General features: G+C 37.7%; 1 protein-coding gene across 1 annotated transcript in view; it reads right to left on the bottom strand.

The window, feature by feature from the left end:
- The window catches only part of LOC149781864 (uncharacterized), a 57,466-nt gene extending 46,260 nt beyond the window's left edge, over window positions 1-11,206 (bottom strand). Inside the window, exons 1-2 of the mRNA XM_089935021.1 lie at window positions 11,021-11,206; window positions 5,463-5,547 (exon numbers count right to left, since the gene is read on the bottom strand). Of these exons, the coding sequence (XP_089791147.1) occupies window positions 5,463-5,547; window positions 11,021-11,206 (271 nt within the window). The remainder of the gene's footprint in view (window positions 1-5,462; window positions 5,548-11,020) is intronic.
- Between the last annotated feature and the right edge of the window lie 3,367 nt (window positions 11,207-14,573).

Consider the following 14,573-nt stretch of genomic DNA (forward strand, 5'->3'; position numbering starts at 1 on the left):
GCTAGTATTGATAGTATGGGCTAGTGAGTTTTGTATATTGGCTAGTATTGATAGTATCGGCTAGTGAGTTTTGTACATTGACTAGTATTGATAGTATGGGCTAGTGAGTTTTGTACATTGACTAGTATTGATAGTATGGGCTAGTGAGTTTTGTACATTGACTAGTATTGATAGTATGGGCTAGTGAGTTTTGTACATTGTCCGGTATCGATATTATAGACGAGTTAGTATTGAACATTGTCTTGGTATTGATAGTATAGACGAGTTAGTACGGTACATTGGTATCAACATTTTGGACGAGTTATTAAATATTCTTATTTAACATTTGTATAAAGCTAATAATATAATGTCATACAAGCTGAACTACGCCAGAATTAGAAAATGTAATGTATCTTTCAAATATTGAGAGTACACTTAAATAAACCCTGACAAACTTTTCAGCCGTGACGGAAGCCGGACGGACAATCGTAGTATATCCGTCTCCTTTCCATATTAGTTGCCAGCTTTCACCACCTCATAATGGTTTCAGCGCATATAGAAAACCAATATTCATTATAGAACGAAACTAATTAATCATAATGTTTACGCAACCCATATTCTTTATACAACGAAACCAACCCTAATATATAGACACACACACGCACACTTTTTGGGATGGAGGGGTGTTGCGATATTTTTTCAAAACCAGGACACTTTTTGTCTTTAGAAATTTTTTTACGACTAATATGATCGATAGAATTAGAAGTAGTTCTGTTTGTAAAAATTACAGGAGTATTTCTAAATTATGTGTGACCAAAATTGACTTTTTTTGGTATAAAATCCTTGCCCTTCCATCCCCACTCCGAAACCAATTGGTTTGTCCCTAAGTTCGTCTTAAAACCGAGTGAAGGAAAAACAATGTCACAAACACAGAGCGAGTATAGCTTGAGCACTTAGTTTCCCACATTTCTAAGAATCTTAAGACAATGTCGTTGTCAGTTAATAGCAATCTGATTAAAAATCAGATCTCCACTGTCAACCATGTAGAGGTCATGTTCTGGTGACCTATGTTATTAGCATACCTGCTAATTTTATCAGCCACTCAGATGAAGTCTTATTCTGTCGCGTCTGGGAAACGGAACAGTGTGACTGAAGAGGATCAATGTGTGCAAAATCATTTGATTCACTTCCAAATTTCCGAAAGCTGCATTTCCATGAGCTAATTGAAAGGTCGCCAGAAAATGACCCCAAAGCGATCGCCGTCAGATCTTTACGTAGACAGTGGAGATCTGATTTTAATCAGATTGCAGTTGATAGCTTCTTAAAGGAGCATTAGTGCATACATTTTTCAAACTTTTCTAATTTGCTTTCGTTTTATCTGTTAAATTCAAATGTTCAGAAAAATGTTTAACCTTATATCGGATCTAAAAATGTTTAAAATCGCATTTAAAGCAAAGAGGCCCTTATCATTGCTTATAATTTAACTATAAGTCACACAAATAGTATAAAATATTTCAAGGGAGGACACTTCTGACCTTTCTCGCGCGACCTATTTAAGAATCAGCGCTGATATTTTAAGCTACATTCCGCGTAACATAACAAATTTGGTACCGATGTTTAGCTCAGGTATTCAGCTTTGTATGCCTATCCAAAATTTGGCGTACAATCATACTTTTAAAAATGCCAGTCCATTTTATCCACGCTACTGCTCGACATGACTATGATAGCGCCCGCTTTATATGCACGTGAAATCCCTATGAATGAAATACTGTCCTCTCACTGGCTTAACAAATGACGTCATGCATTTATTTATAGCTTATTTTCAGTTGGCCAATAAGAAAGCAGTATTCAAATCAGCGCGTTACCACATCTCTCTCTCTCTCTCTCTCTCTCTCTCTCAAAATCATGAAAGTATGAGCCCTCAATCTGTTTCTCTACATGGTAAACACATGCTAATACAAAGTTCACCCGTAGTTAAAGTTTGATATTAACAAGTGTAGATGAGTTTCAGCATCGACATTGAAGACAGATTAACCCACAAAGATGGACAAATTAAATGCCATATACCGCCAGCTTATTGACATGAAAGTATAAAAATGAATATTTTAAACAGTTCGTAACCCTTAACTACTTTTCAAGACATTAAGTCAATTTTATTTGGATTAATGGAACTGAAAGAATCAAATTTGGCCCTGAAGATGACACAAACTTAATATGTCTACCTACAAGACTTTAAATTAATAGATTATTTTTAAAAACAATAAATACTCCCAAAAACTAGTTTCATCCCATGAGTTATAATGAAAATCCTAAAACTACTGTGCATATCTATAAATAAACCCATCGTGTCATCCCAAAGTTTCAAGTTTGTGTCTTTAATAGTGTAGGGGATACATTGCAGTACTAATGGACAGACAGACAGACGGACACATATGAAACCATAATCGCCACCTTTTTAAAACTTGCATGAGGATAACAGTCATGTTAATATGTTTTATATAAACATTATGACTATCAAAACACAAATTTATATATCTCTGAACTTAGTGACATAACTAATAACTTACACGCATTAACTATAATGACTAGACTTTTCTTCAAATTTTCAATGCTAATTATATTTTCATTACAACAATAAACAACATAAATTCTTAATGAAACATTATTTACCATCTAACCCAATAATTATAGATTACTGCAATTGTAAGGGGAAATATTAACGAGTTTTTCGGATGTAATACCGCACGAACTTGAGAGTGCAGTATATCCATCCAACAAAACAAGTTCATATTTTCCCATACAAATGCAGTAACCATTTATTTATATGCTCATTTTCTTATTGTACCTAAGGTTTAATTATACAAACAAAATACAATACAAGAAACAAAGCAAATGAATGTATGGCGTATTCCAAACTAAATACACAAGCGCAGATTCATCATTAGACAACAACAACATTATTAATGCGCACATAACTCCGCCCAGATAAATTTGAACTTAGTCGCGCGCTAGACAATAGTTTCGAAAGAAGATGGCGTTTTTGTCTACTTAAAATTGAAATTTGGAGTCATATTGTGAATGAATGCGCTTTGCAACAAGTTTTCCATTTGATCTGGAATGAATAGATTTTGGTATTTTTGTCGATTCTACGAAATTTCGTGATAATGGACTGGATTTTTATGTCACAATTCCACATGAAATACACCGGTTTGAAGAAGCGAGGGAGAGGCGTGTTGACATCTGCAAATGTGTTTCGGTTTCTGTTATTGAACGTTTGAAATCATAATGTGGGGAAAATATGAGGTCTTTCAATTGCCATTATCAAGAAGACGCTATGGAATTTAATGTTTATATCAATTATAGTGCAGTAAGAAGGATGTAATTGCAGTTATCATCGAAATTACAGTACAATTTCGAAATGTGTAATCAAGATTGAGAACCTATGACATGGCTTACGTAATTCGGATTTGCAGAACTAAGAGAGTACATTTTGAGGAAATTCAGATGTAAAACTGTAAGTATATCTTTGTTTTTTGCCATTTTTATTACCAGCTAAAGACAATTTATGCCTTGTCACTTGCATGATATTTGTAAGGACCCTTTCTGGCGTCTACTGTATTGCTAGCCTAAATCCGAAACATTGTATCAAAAAGTTAACGCGGAATGTGCCAAAGCAGCTCGTATGTGACAGTCCACGAAACATTTGCTTTACGTTATTCAGAAACAAATTTCATCGACCAAAACGTAAAGCTCCTACTACGCGACTGTGCATGATTTATTTACAAATCGAAAGTGCTGGCATCTGCGTGCATTGTTTGTTTACAATAGAAAGTAGTTCCTTTATGCTCGTGAATGTAATATAAAGGTGTGAAATATCGTAAAGTACTGAACGATTCTGACAATGTAAAGTTAACGGAGAAAAAAATGAGCATATAATAGTATGATATTCCTATTGTTCATAATATATAAATTTTCTTATTCAATAGTCATGCTATCAACTACATCATTGATGGACTCACGGTACTAATTCAGTTTCCATAGTAAACCCATGCAAACACCATGATATTAAAAATTCAATAACTTAAAATTTTTGAGTGCTCGTGATCAAACCTATGTTTATCAGTATAGATAAAATCTGGATATCAGCTTCTGTGTTGAGGAAAGGACTACGAGCCGCGACATTTTCTGGACCTGCATGTGTTGGAAACATGTGCTTTCGATTCCGCACCAAAGAGTCAGGTGCTAATTTTAGTAATGATTGTTCCAAACTCAAGACTGTTAAAGGACTAAAATTCCATCAATAAAACAATGTTTCTATTTCTTTTCACTTACAACCAGGATAAGCTCTCAAAAGATTCTTTTTCCTACACCGTAACTTACATTGTTAACCAATCCTGGCCAGCCAAACCCTTATATACTCTATTTTAGGTTCACCCATTTCCAGACTAGTTCCCATTTTTCCATATTATTAGTACCGCGTGTCCTAATAATCGATCGTTTGCAGTTAGTGTTTTGAGACGCTCTTCTTTTCCTCGTCATTTCCCACGGGCCGAGAGCATGTACCTCCACTGTATCTGCTGTACTTCCAGCTATTTATTTTTTCTCCTTCTCCGTCGTGCAACTAATCCCATCTGTACAGACGGTTTTTCCTCAAAACAGGTTTCCTTTTCTAGGACGCGCCTCTTCGTCATGCTGTTTAGATGGAACCGTCAGCTTCTACGATAACAGCTGCAGTTGTTCGAATGTGTTATACCTTAATCCTATGCTCTATTTATGAACTCAAAAACGAAGCTCGATGCTTTACAAAATCTCTCTATTTGAATTCGTTTATTTATGTATACCCTAATGTTTGATACTTGAAGGATCAGAAAATCGTGCTTTTACAAGGACTATAATTCCCTAAAGTTTTCTGGATTTTTTTTTTAATTATGCAGTAAGGTTCCTTTAAAGGTATTAATACAACATATTTTTCTATATTGAAACTAAGAACCACACAATCACGAGTCATAGTTCACACTCGTGCGTTTTTAATAACTTCGCACTGGTTTGATTTATCAGTATGCAGTTTAAAGCCACAGAAGGGTAATATTTGTCACATACAGGACCAAAACACCGAAAACGTCAAACATGTCGGGATCACATTTCTTCATACCTGTAATCTCTGCTTCTCCACTAAAGAAGAAGAAAAAGAAGATAGAGAGCAGGAGACGAGGAAGATGAAGATGATTATAGTGGTGGTCATGGTTGATGATGATGCTGATGACGATGATGATGGTGGTGATGATGATCATGATGATGAAGAGATTGATGATGATGTTGGTGGTGGTGGTGCAGTTGTTGATGATGATGGTGGTGGTGGTGGTGAAGATGCTGAGGTTGATGATGATGTTGTTGTTGTTGTTGATGATGATGATGATGATGATGAATAAAAAGCACGAGGACGATAAGGTTAAATAGATCGAATCATTCAAGGAAACACTTACAGTAAGTCACAGCCTCGTTACGTGTGGGTGCCACCAAGATGATGAATACAGCAGTTGTAAAACAGGCAGTTCTGATAGGGATAATCTGAAAGTAAGGTAAAATGGAATATACATATATTATTCTGGATATGTTTTCACCATACATTTCAAACTTTCTTCGTCGAAATGACATCTTTAAAAGAAAATATCTCTGATTTTGAAATAAGCACTGAATGTTAAACAAGAATTCACGATAATTCCCATAAAATCACATCATTAGGCTAAAAGGACAGCAGTTAATGGATGTTTTTCGTCTGGCTGAGTAGAGGAGCTATTGAAAAATCGTAGCTCGCAGGAAGGCACTGCAATTCGGTTATACAAAAATCACAAGGGACATTAAGATTATTGATAAATGGATAGAGAATTGGCGGGGTGGGTGGGGTGGTCCATTCTGTAACAAGATAACACAAATAAAGACCGATTCCACACCATCAGTATTTCCAAACAGAACATTTCCAAACTAATGAAAATTATTGAATATATTTAACATTTGCATAACTATATTTATTTACACTACTATGTATATATTTGCATGATACAATAAAATGATCCATTTCTTCATTTTATATCGTCTGCTTGTATTCAGTGCTGAATTTCATTATAGAAGTTGTTCGGAGCTTGCTTTCCGTCACTGGTGAAATCCATGGCTACATAAATGCTTTTTTGCAACTTCCGTTCCAGTACTTGTTAAATATATCAAAACGGCCAGAATCGTCAAGAAATGAAATGTTTGTTTTGAGATGTTTTCAAAATTTGTCGACTACTGATTATAGCTCGTGCACATTTTAAACCAGGAGATGAAAATAGTAGAAGCTAACGTGTTTGGAGATAACGAGGGGTAAGGAATCATGTCTTTCTTTGTATTATACTATTACAAGTTGGACCTCCCCCCCCCCTTCTATTTACAGAAACTCTTAATTTCCTTTGTATTCAGGCCCTGAGAGAAAATTTGCATACATTTCTGAATTGTAGTATTCGTACGAAAGAACATGTAGCTTGTAAAAGGCATCAGTCTTGAAAACTCTCCGTTGTTCCTAAGATAAGTTGCGTCTGTTGTGATATTAACAATCTTAAAACAGTTAAAATGTACTCACCATTATTCCATGCAAAAAAAAAATTATATAGAGCGTGTGACGATACCGGCATGCTTGAAATGCACGAGCGTCTCGTTGTGCTGAGGTTTTCATGCACGCAGTGCACAACAGGTTCATTACAGTACAGTTTGACCGTTTACATGTGTAATTTTACTGCAGTGCGAACATGATTTTTTTTAAAAAATATTATCGGAAATTTTACCTTACGAATTTGTAAGCATTTTGTTAAGATGTACGTCTTTGAAATTGAAATGAATCATAGGAATATAAAGCAAAGTTATCATAAAAAAGTTAGAAATTATGTTTGGAAGATATGGTCTTTGCTTTACCGGTACTAGTTTTATTTCAGTTGGAATTCAAGATAAAAAAATTATATTATGTTATAACTTCTTTGCTACAGTGGATGAAAATTTAGAATTTTGTATCGTAATTATTTTTCTTAATTTTGATACAGAATGTTATCAATCGTTTAGTATTTTCATCAGATACATATTTGAGGGTATTCAATGATGCAGAACAATATGTTCTGATTGCCACATAAATATAATTGTACATATAGGACGCTATACCATTTTTCTATCAAAACTGTCTAAATTTGATCAAATTTGCGATTGGTTGACGAACTTTTCATTAAAAATAAAATAAATCAATAATAAAATAAGTATTAAGTAGAAGCAAGAGGGGGTCGCCGATCCGTTTTTTTTTAGGGTGAAACACCTCCACAAAAAAGGCCCGATTCTGTAATCCCGGCCGAAACAAAATGTTATTTTTTTTAATACGAAAGGCTAATCTGGGACTTGTATGTAAGCCTGGTTTGAGCACAGGATCGCAGGCAAAATGTGTGACGTCGACTTTGTAATCAGGCCTAAACTATCCGAAGATAGTCGACAACAAAATTGAGACAATTCAATACCTGGAAAAAAGACTCCATTCTGCAATTGAGGTGCCTAAAAAAATGTTGATCTTTTGTTACAAAAGGCCAATAACAAGCCTTGTTCGCAGGATGTTTTTGACTGCATTACAGTGAGGTCCTAGTGTTGTAGTTTGTGGGTAAAATAAACAACGTACACTACTGTATACTTTGATCGTTTGTATCCGCTGACCTGTGATTTGTAAATTATTAAATCGTTTTTTGATAAACTAATAATGAGTGATTCTGCACTAACTCTGCAGTCTCATACGGCTAACCTAGCCCAATAACGACTAGAGGCAATTAAGAAATATATCCCCGTCTATGATTCTGTCAAACAGCATCGATAACAGCGTCATGAAGCTCGAGTGGAATTTACCGAAGGTACATAACAGTTATTTAAACTGGTCACAAAAGCTACAAACGGTCTTCTTCTGTCCCTGGAACAAACCGCTAAAGCAACTGGAGAAATAGCAGAAATAGCAACAACAAAAACCCAGAAAAGATTGTTCCAGAACTTCCAAGTGTAACAGCTGCTTAACGACAATTAAAGCAATAATTGCAGCAAGCGATTCAGGATATCAATCAAGCTTGCGTTAAGATTAGCAATGACAGTGATCTTGTTGCACCTGAACCAGAACATGTTAAAAAACCTACCTGCCCAATTTACGAAGAAAAGTTCCGATAAACTTCGAGACAACCCCATAGCGATTGCTGGATTCGTTTTGTAATTTGAAAGTACCAGGGTATAGATCGAATCAGTGATAAAAATAAGGACGAATTTAAAAAAAACTTGAGAAACAAGTCAATGAAGCTAAAGAAGCGCATTTACTGGAGACATGTTATCGCACCAACAATCACCACTCAGACCACCTAATATTGATGATGAAGAAGCAACCGGAAGTGGCCTTGTCACAGTGATGTTCAAACACATCGACGGCGCAAAAAACAAACATTGCTGGTGATTTATGACAAACTTTGTCCCAATAACATCATCGCTGATGCTGATTGGCTAGAAATTTTGTTTGGTGGAAGACGAGCCGGAAATAATTTCTTAGAAATGATCAGTGAAACAGTTGCTATCTTTCAGCGTTTATTTACTGATGGCGTCATGGACAGCAGCATCCATCGGGCACTAATCGATGAAATTGTTGACAATAACCACAGTGATTGATCAATTAGATTGGTGATAACAAAATAACATGATTATACACAATACCCAACATAGACCTGAAAACGTGAGGATGATAAATTAACAATTACCGGCTTTTAAAGCGATCTACGGAGATGGACTCGGTGATGCTGTTCAAGGTTTATTTGGAAGGATAGCCCCAAAAGTGATCCAGATTGCAAAACAATTAAGCATGAAACTATCGAATATTGTTAGTGATAAGAGTATTGGCACTGTTGGTGATGTTGCTTGTAAAGCATTCTCATCGATAAAGGGCATACTTGTGCGATTAGTACGATGAAAACCACAGCCGGTAAAATTGCTCAGCACCTAAGTGATACCAGCAAGTGTCAGTAAAATATTAAATCAAGCTGCAAAATGAGCGGTTGAAAGAATTAGCTGGCGGGCCGTCACTGACAAAACAAGCCGTAGCCAAGATAGAAAAAAAATAAAATAACCGCAAACCTAATAACGGGAAGTGTTTTGGAACATCGTCGTTGCTGATCAACCACTTACTGGTAAGTGAGAACATCGTTTCAGACAACAGCGAATATAAATGAAAATGTTCAAGCTTGTATCTGATCCAGCATTTGACATGGACGTATCAGTGCTCAAGGATCAGTATGTGCGGGGTTATCCATATTATTCATATGAAGCACGATAACAAAACCGACGTGGACGAATCGAATTACAAATCCAATATACATCAATGTATAGATCGTATATTTGCAGGCCTGAGTCGACATTCTGATTACGAGACAATCATTGAAGTTCAGGGTAAACTTTTCAAAAAAGATGATACCGCATATGCTGCAGACGAAAGACGTGGATTCGTTAACAATGTTCGATTTTCATGTGTGATACCACTGTCACATATTTTCAGATTCTGTAGACATGTTAGAAAAGTTATCTTCGGAGCCAAGCACACATACGGTTGCACTGGTTAGAAAGGTCGCCGATAACGATGCAATCTGGCGCGCTGCGATTGGTGGGGGTGATGGTGGTAAAGTAGCACTAACAAAACTGGCATTATGGATGCCAATGATGACTCCGTCAGTGACAGAAGAAACGCGGTTGTTATCATTCAGGGTTAGTGGTGGTAAATCAACGCTGGGCTGATATTATCTTGCGAGATTCAGGCGCACCCAAATATAACATCGTTGTACTTACTGACGACGGAAGAATAAAATCTCGACTATATCAATCGAGGAGATCCGTGATATTTTGCTACTAGTATAGATCTGCTCTCTTCCAGTCGTTGCTGTATCATTTCAAAATCATCGTTGATTTTTTCAGCATCAAGTTGAACTAAGAGATCATCTTGTTGTAATTGTTCATCCTCAGAGGTTTTCCTGGTTGATTATATAATAAATATTTTATAATAAATGCATTTACGTAATTAATGATATCCACAGATGATGCCACTAAATAAAGTTTGTCCCTTTAGGCCACCTCATTATCAGGTTGATCAACAACTGAATTTTACCAGACCCAGACAGATCAATCATAATGGCTCGAACATAATTTGGTAACAGTGGATCAAGCTTGACCAGTGCTTGCTCGCGAGTAGTGAAGTGGGACGATATAGCGTCAATGGGAAAATACATTACAGACCCATCCCCACCCCCGGGAAGATATGGCGTCAAGATTTATAGCGTCAATGGGAATTAGCATTATAGACCCCCCCTTGGGACGATATGGTGTCAAGATGAATAGTTGGGTCTGTATAGCGTCTGACGTCACGGTAGAGGAGATTAGTAACAATGTGGCAACTAAGGGGGAGGTGACGTCACAGTACTGAGGAAAGAGCGAGTTGTACAGAGATAACAGAGACAAGGGACAAACACTTATACAACATGAAACAACAAAAAAATTGGGGAGGCAAGAAAGCAATTTCTTTTCGAAGCATATGAGGGTGCCTGAAAAGGGCCTTTGGGATCTTCTTCTATTTTATCCATTTCCTGACCTTTCCCAATATTCCTTTCTTATTCTTTTCCGACTCTGGCATCCAGTCTAGATGGCCCAATGCTCTAAACTTCTCCTGGACTTTGATCCAATTATTGTTAGACCTCTTTTTTTCTTTTTTTTTTTTCTTTATATTGTCTCTTTACTTTCTCTCTTTAGTCCAGGTTTCTTTGATCTTCTTGACTTCTTCTGTCAGCACTTTCCTCATCAGTTCTTCTGCTTTCTTTAATTGACCTACTCCCCACTTTACAAAGGCCCACTCACTCCATTCCAAGATATCTTCTAAGAAGCACCTGACTCTCGTGACATGATCAATGGCCTCCTTCAATGTTCCCACTCTCACATAGGGAGGGTGAATGAAGCCTCTTAATCTCTTTACTTCTTCCTCTATTATTCCCTGGACAAGATCCATAGCTACATTGATGCTGGTTACTTGACTCGTCACAAAATCTTTGGTAACTGGATGTCTCCATTCATGTTCAAGCCTTTCTACTACACAGGCTCCATCCACTATCCAGTACCAACTGTCTTTTAAGTTGTTAAATAAAGCTATGACTGCTACCATCTTCTTTGCGCTTATTCCGTAGAATGGTGCAATGACGAACGCTTTGAGTTTTCATGTGTAACGCACGGACATATAGGAAAACATCCCCTACTTTTCTCTTCTCATATTATCTACTATCCACACAAAGGTAATGAGACAAAAAACTAACCACATTATATACTATCCACACACGCTGAGAAGAAAAATCAAACCCAAACTATACTATCCACACACGTTGAGAAGCAAAAACAAACACCCAAACTATACTATCCACACACGCTGAGAAGCAGAAACATAACCAAAATCTACTATCCAAACACGCGCAGAAGCACAAACATAAGCCGACTATACTATCCACACACGCGGAGAAGCAAAAACATAATCACAATCTACTATCCACACACGCTGAGAAGCAAAAACAAACCACAAACTATACTATCCACACACGCTGAGAAGCAAAAACAAAACCCAATTTACCATCCACACAGAAAGAAAGTTAAACAACCACACACTCTACTATCCAAATAAACGTACGCGAGCGCTTACAAACCCCAATAATCTACTATCCACACACGCCAAGAAGCAAAATCAAACCCAAACTCTACTATCCACACACGCGGAGAAGCAAAAACATAACCAAACTTTACTATCCACACACGCGGAGAAGCAAAAACATAATCACAATCTACTATCCACACACGCTGAGAAGCAAAAACAAACCCCAAACAGTACTATCCACACACGCGGAGAAGCAAAAACAAAACCCAATTTACCATCCACACAGAAGGAAAGTTAAACAACCACACACTCTACAATCCACACAAACGTACGTGAGCATTTACAACCCCCAATAATCTACTATCCACACACGCCGAGAGGCAAAATCAAACTCAAACTATATTATCCACACAGGCGGAGAAGGAAAACCATAACCAAACCCTACTATCCACACACACGCAGAAGCAGAAACATAACCAAAATCTACTATCCACACACGCGAAGGAGCCAAATCATAACCATAACCGACCATCCAAACAACGCGAAGAAGCAAAATTAAACCCAAAACTCTGCTATCCACACACGTGAAGAAGCAAAGCCATAACTATAATTTACTGTCTACACACACGAAGAAGCCAAATCATAACCATAATCTATCATACACACACGCGAAGAAGCCAAATCAAATCTAAAATCTACTATCCACACACGCGAAGAAGCAAAAAACTAACCATTATCTACTATCCACACACGCGAAGAAGCAAAATCAAACCCAAAATTTACTATCCACACACACGAAGAAGCAAAATCAAACACATCATCTTCCATCCACACAGAAGGAAAGGTTAGAAAACCTCACACTCTATTATCCACACAAACGTACGTGAGCGCTTGCAAAGCCCAATAATCTACTATCCGCACAAACGTACGCGAGTGCTTACAAACCCCAAAATATACTATCCACACACGCCGAGAAGATTAACAAACCCAAACTATACTATCCACACACGCGAAGAAGCAAAGTTAAACACACACACACACACACACACTCACACACACACACACACACACACACACACACACACACACACACACACACACACACACACACACACAGAGTCATATTAGTAAAGGAGTAAGTGTTTATTATAACACTACTCCACACTCATACAAATTGGCAACTTGAATAGTCTCTTTTCTAGAGTTTTGGTTTGCCCTGAAAAGGGCTGTTTTTTCTTGAACTCCAAATGCACCTATCAGTTATGACACCTTCCAGGTCTTGCCCCACAAACACATCTCCTGCTCCAGTCATTATCCCAGTTGACTGTAGCAGATGGGAGTGCAGAGGCTTGATGATTAGCCTCATCACCCCATTCTTCTGTCTCTGGGATGGTGAAAACTTCCCTCTGTCTTCTTCTTCTTCTATCCAGCAGCCTAGGATGATGTCCTGTCTTTGTTCCTGTTCTCTCTCTAGCTCCTCCTCCCAGTTTTCTCTCTAGTGAACAACTAGCATTTTTACTGGTTGAGGTTGTTGTTGACGTTATTGTTGTAGTTGTGGTACTGGTACTGGCTATGGAGGGACAATGGCTTGACCTCATGCAATGGTCTTATCATAAGGTGAGGCAGGATCGTTCTTTTTCTTTCTTTCTCCTCTTCCTTCTTCCTTTTATTCTCTTCTTCTTTAATCCTACCTTCTTCTACAATGGCCTCCGCTGCTAGCTCATTCAGGAGGCGCCTGGCGTATTCCAGGTGCATCTGTTGTTCCAAGAGTTTTGCGAGTCTACTGCTCATTCTTCAATCTTGTCTCGTTGACAATGGGTAGCTAGACTGCCGAGCGTTTCTTATAAATACTTTAAGACAGACGTGAAGGAAAACCTCCTCTGATATCACTGGTCAACAGTGATATCATTACAGACTTGAAAAGGCCCTAATCTGTAGTATTTTGGTGTGCCGAACACGAATATAACCGTGAAAAATTTGTATTGGCTCTCGTTTTGAAGATATTCATATACCTCATTTTCTATGTTTCACTGTGTAAATTTCTCCAGTAGGACTGCAGCAACATCCGGAATAATGATGTAACATTGCATAATACCATCATGCTCACATCATCCACAGTTGATTGCATCATTTTCTGATGCAATGCAATACTAATGCCATGCGGCTGCTGAAGTAAGTTGACGTCAGCAGTGTACTATACATGTGTAGGCCTATTATACTAATGCCAGGCGGCTGCTGAAGCTGACGTAAGCAGTGTACTATATAAAGCCCAATCAGATAGGTTCAGCATTTAAAATATTTTAGACGTTGTGCGAGACAGTTCAAGCTACTGTTACATAAAACTTATTATTTTATCCATTTACGTACAATAAAGAACAGTAATGCCTCGAAAGTGTGTTAATTCCGCGGACAATTTTTGCTATATTTGTGGGGAAGTGACATTTGCCAACCAGAAGAAAAGTATCAATTCTCAAGTGAAGAAGGCATATCATCTTTACTTCGGATGCAAGGTTGGTGACCAAGACAAGCCTTGGGCTCCGCATATATGCTGTGCTACATGTACAACACAGCTTTCACAGTGGTTGAATTGCAAAAGGTCATCAATGCCGTTTGCAGTCCCAATGGTGTGGAGAGAGCCAAGCAACCACCTAAATGACTGTTACTTCTGCTTGGTTCCTCCTCTTTCCGGCGGAATAACGAAGCGAAAGAAGTCGAGAATAGTCTACCCAAACATTCCGTCTGCATTGAGACCAGTTCCACATGGTGAGGGACTTCCTATTCCAGAACCTCCAGCAGAATATTCTCTTGATTCATCTGACGAAGACAAAGGTGAGTCGACCTGTTCTTCTCCTGGTCCATCAGCATGCAGTGATCCAGATTTTCACTGTGG

Source organism: Sinohyriopsis cumingii, chromosome 15 (genome assembly GCF_028554795.1).
Source record: "Sinohyriopsis cumingii isolate HCF-2022 chromosome 15, ASM2855479v2, whole genome shotgun sequence".
In the NCBI taxonomy this organism is placed as follows: Eukaryota; Metazoa; Mollusca; class Bivalvia; order Unionida; family Unionidae; genus Sinohyriopsis; species Sinohyriopsis cumingii.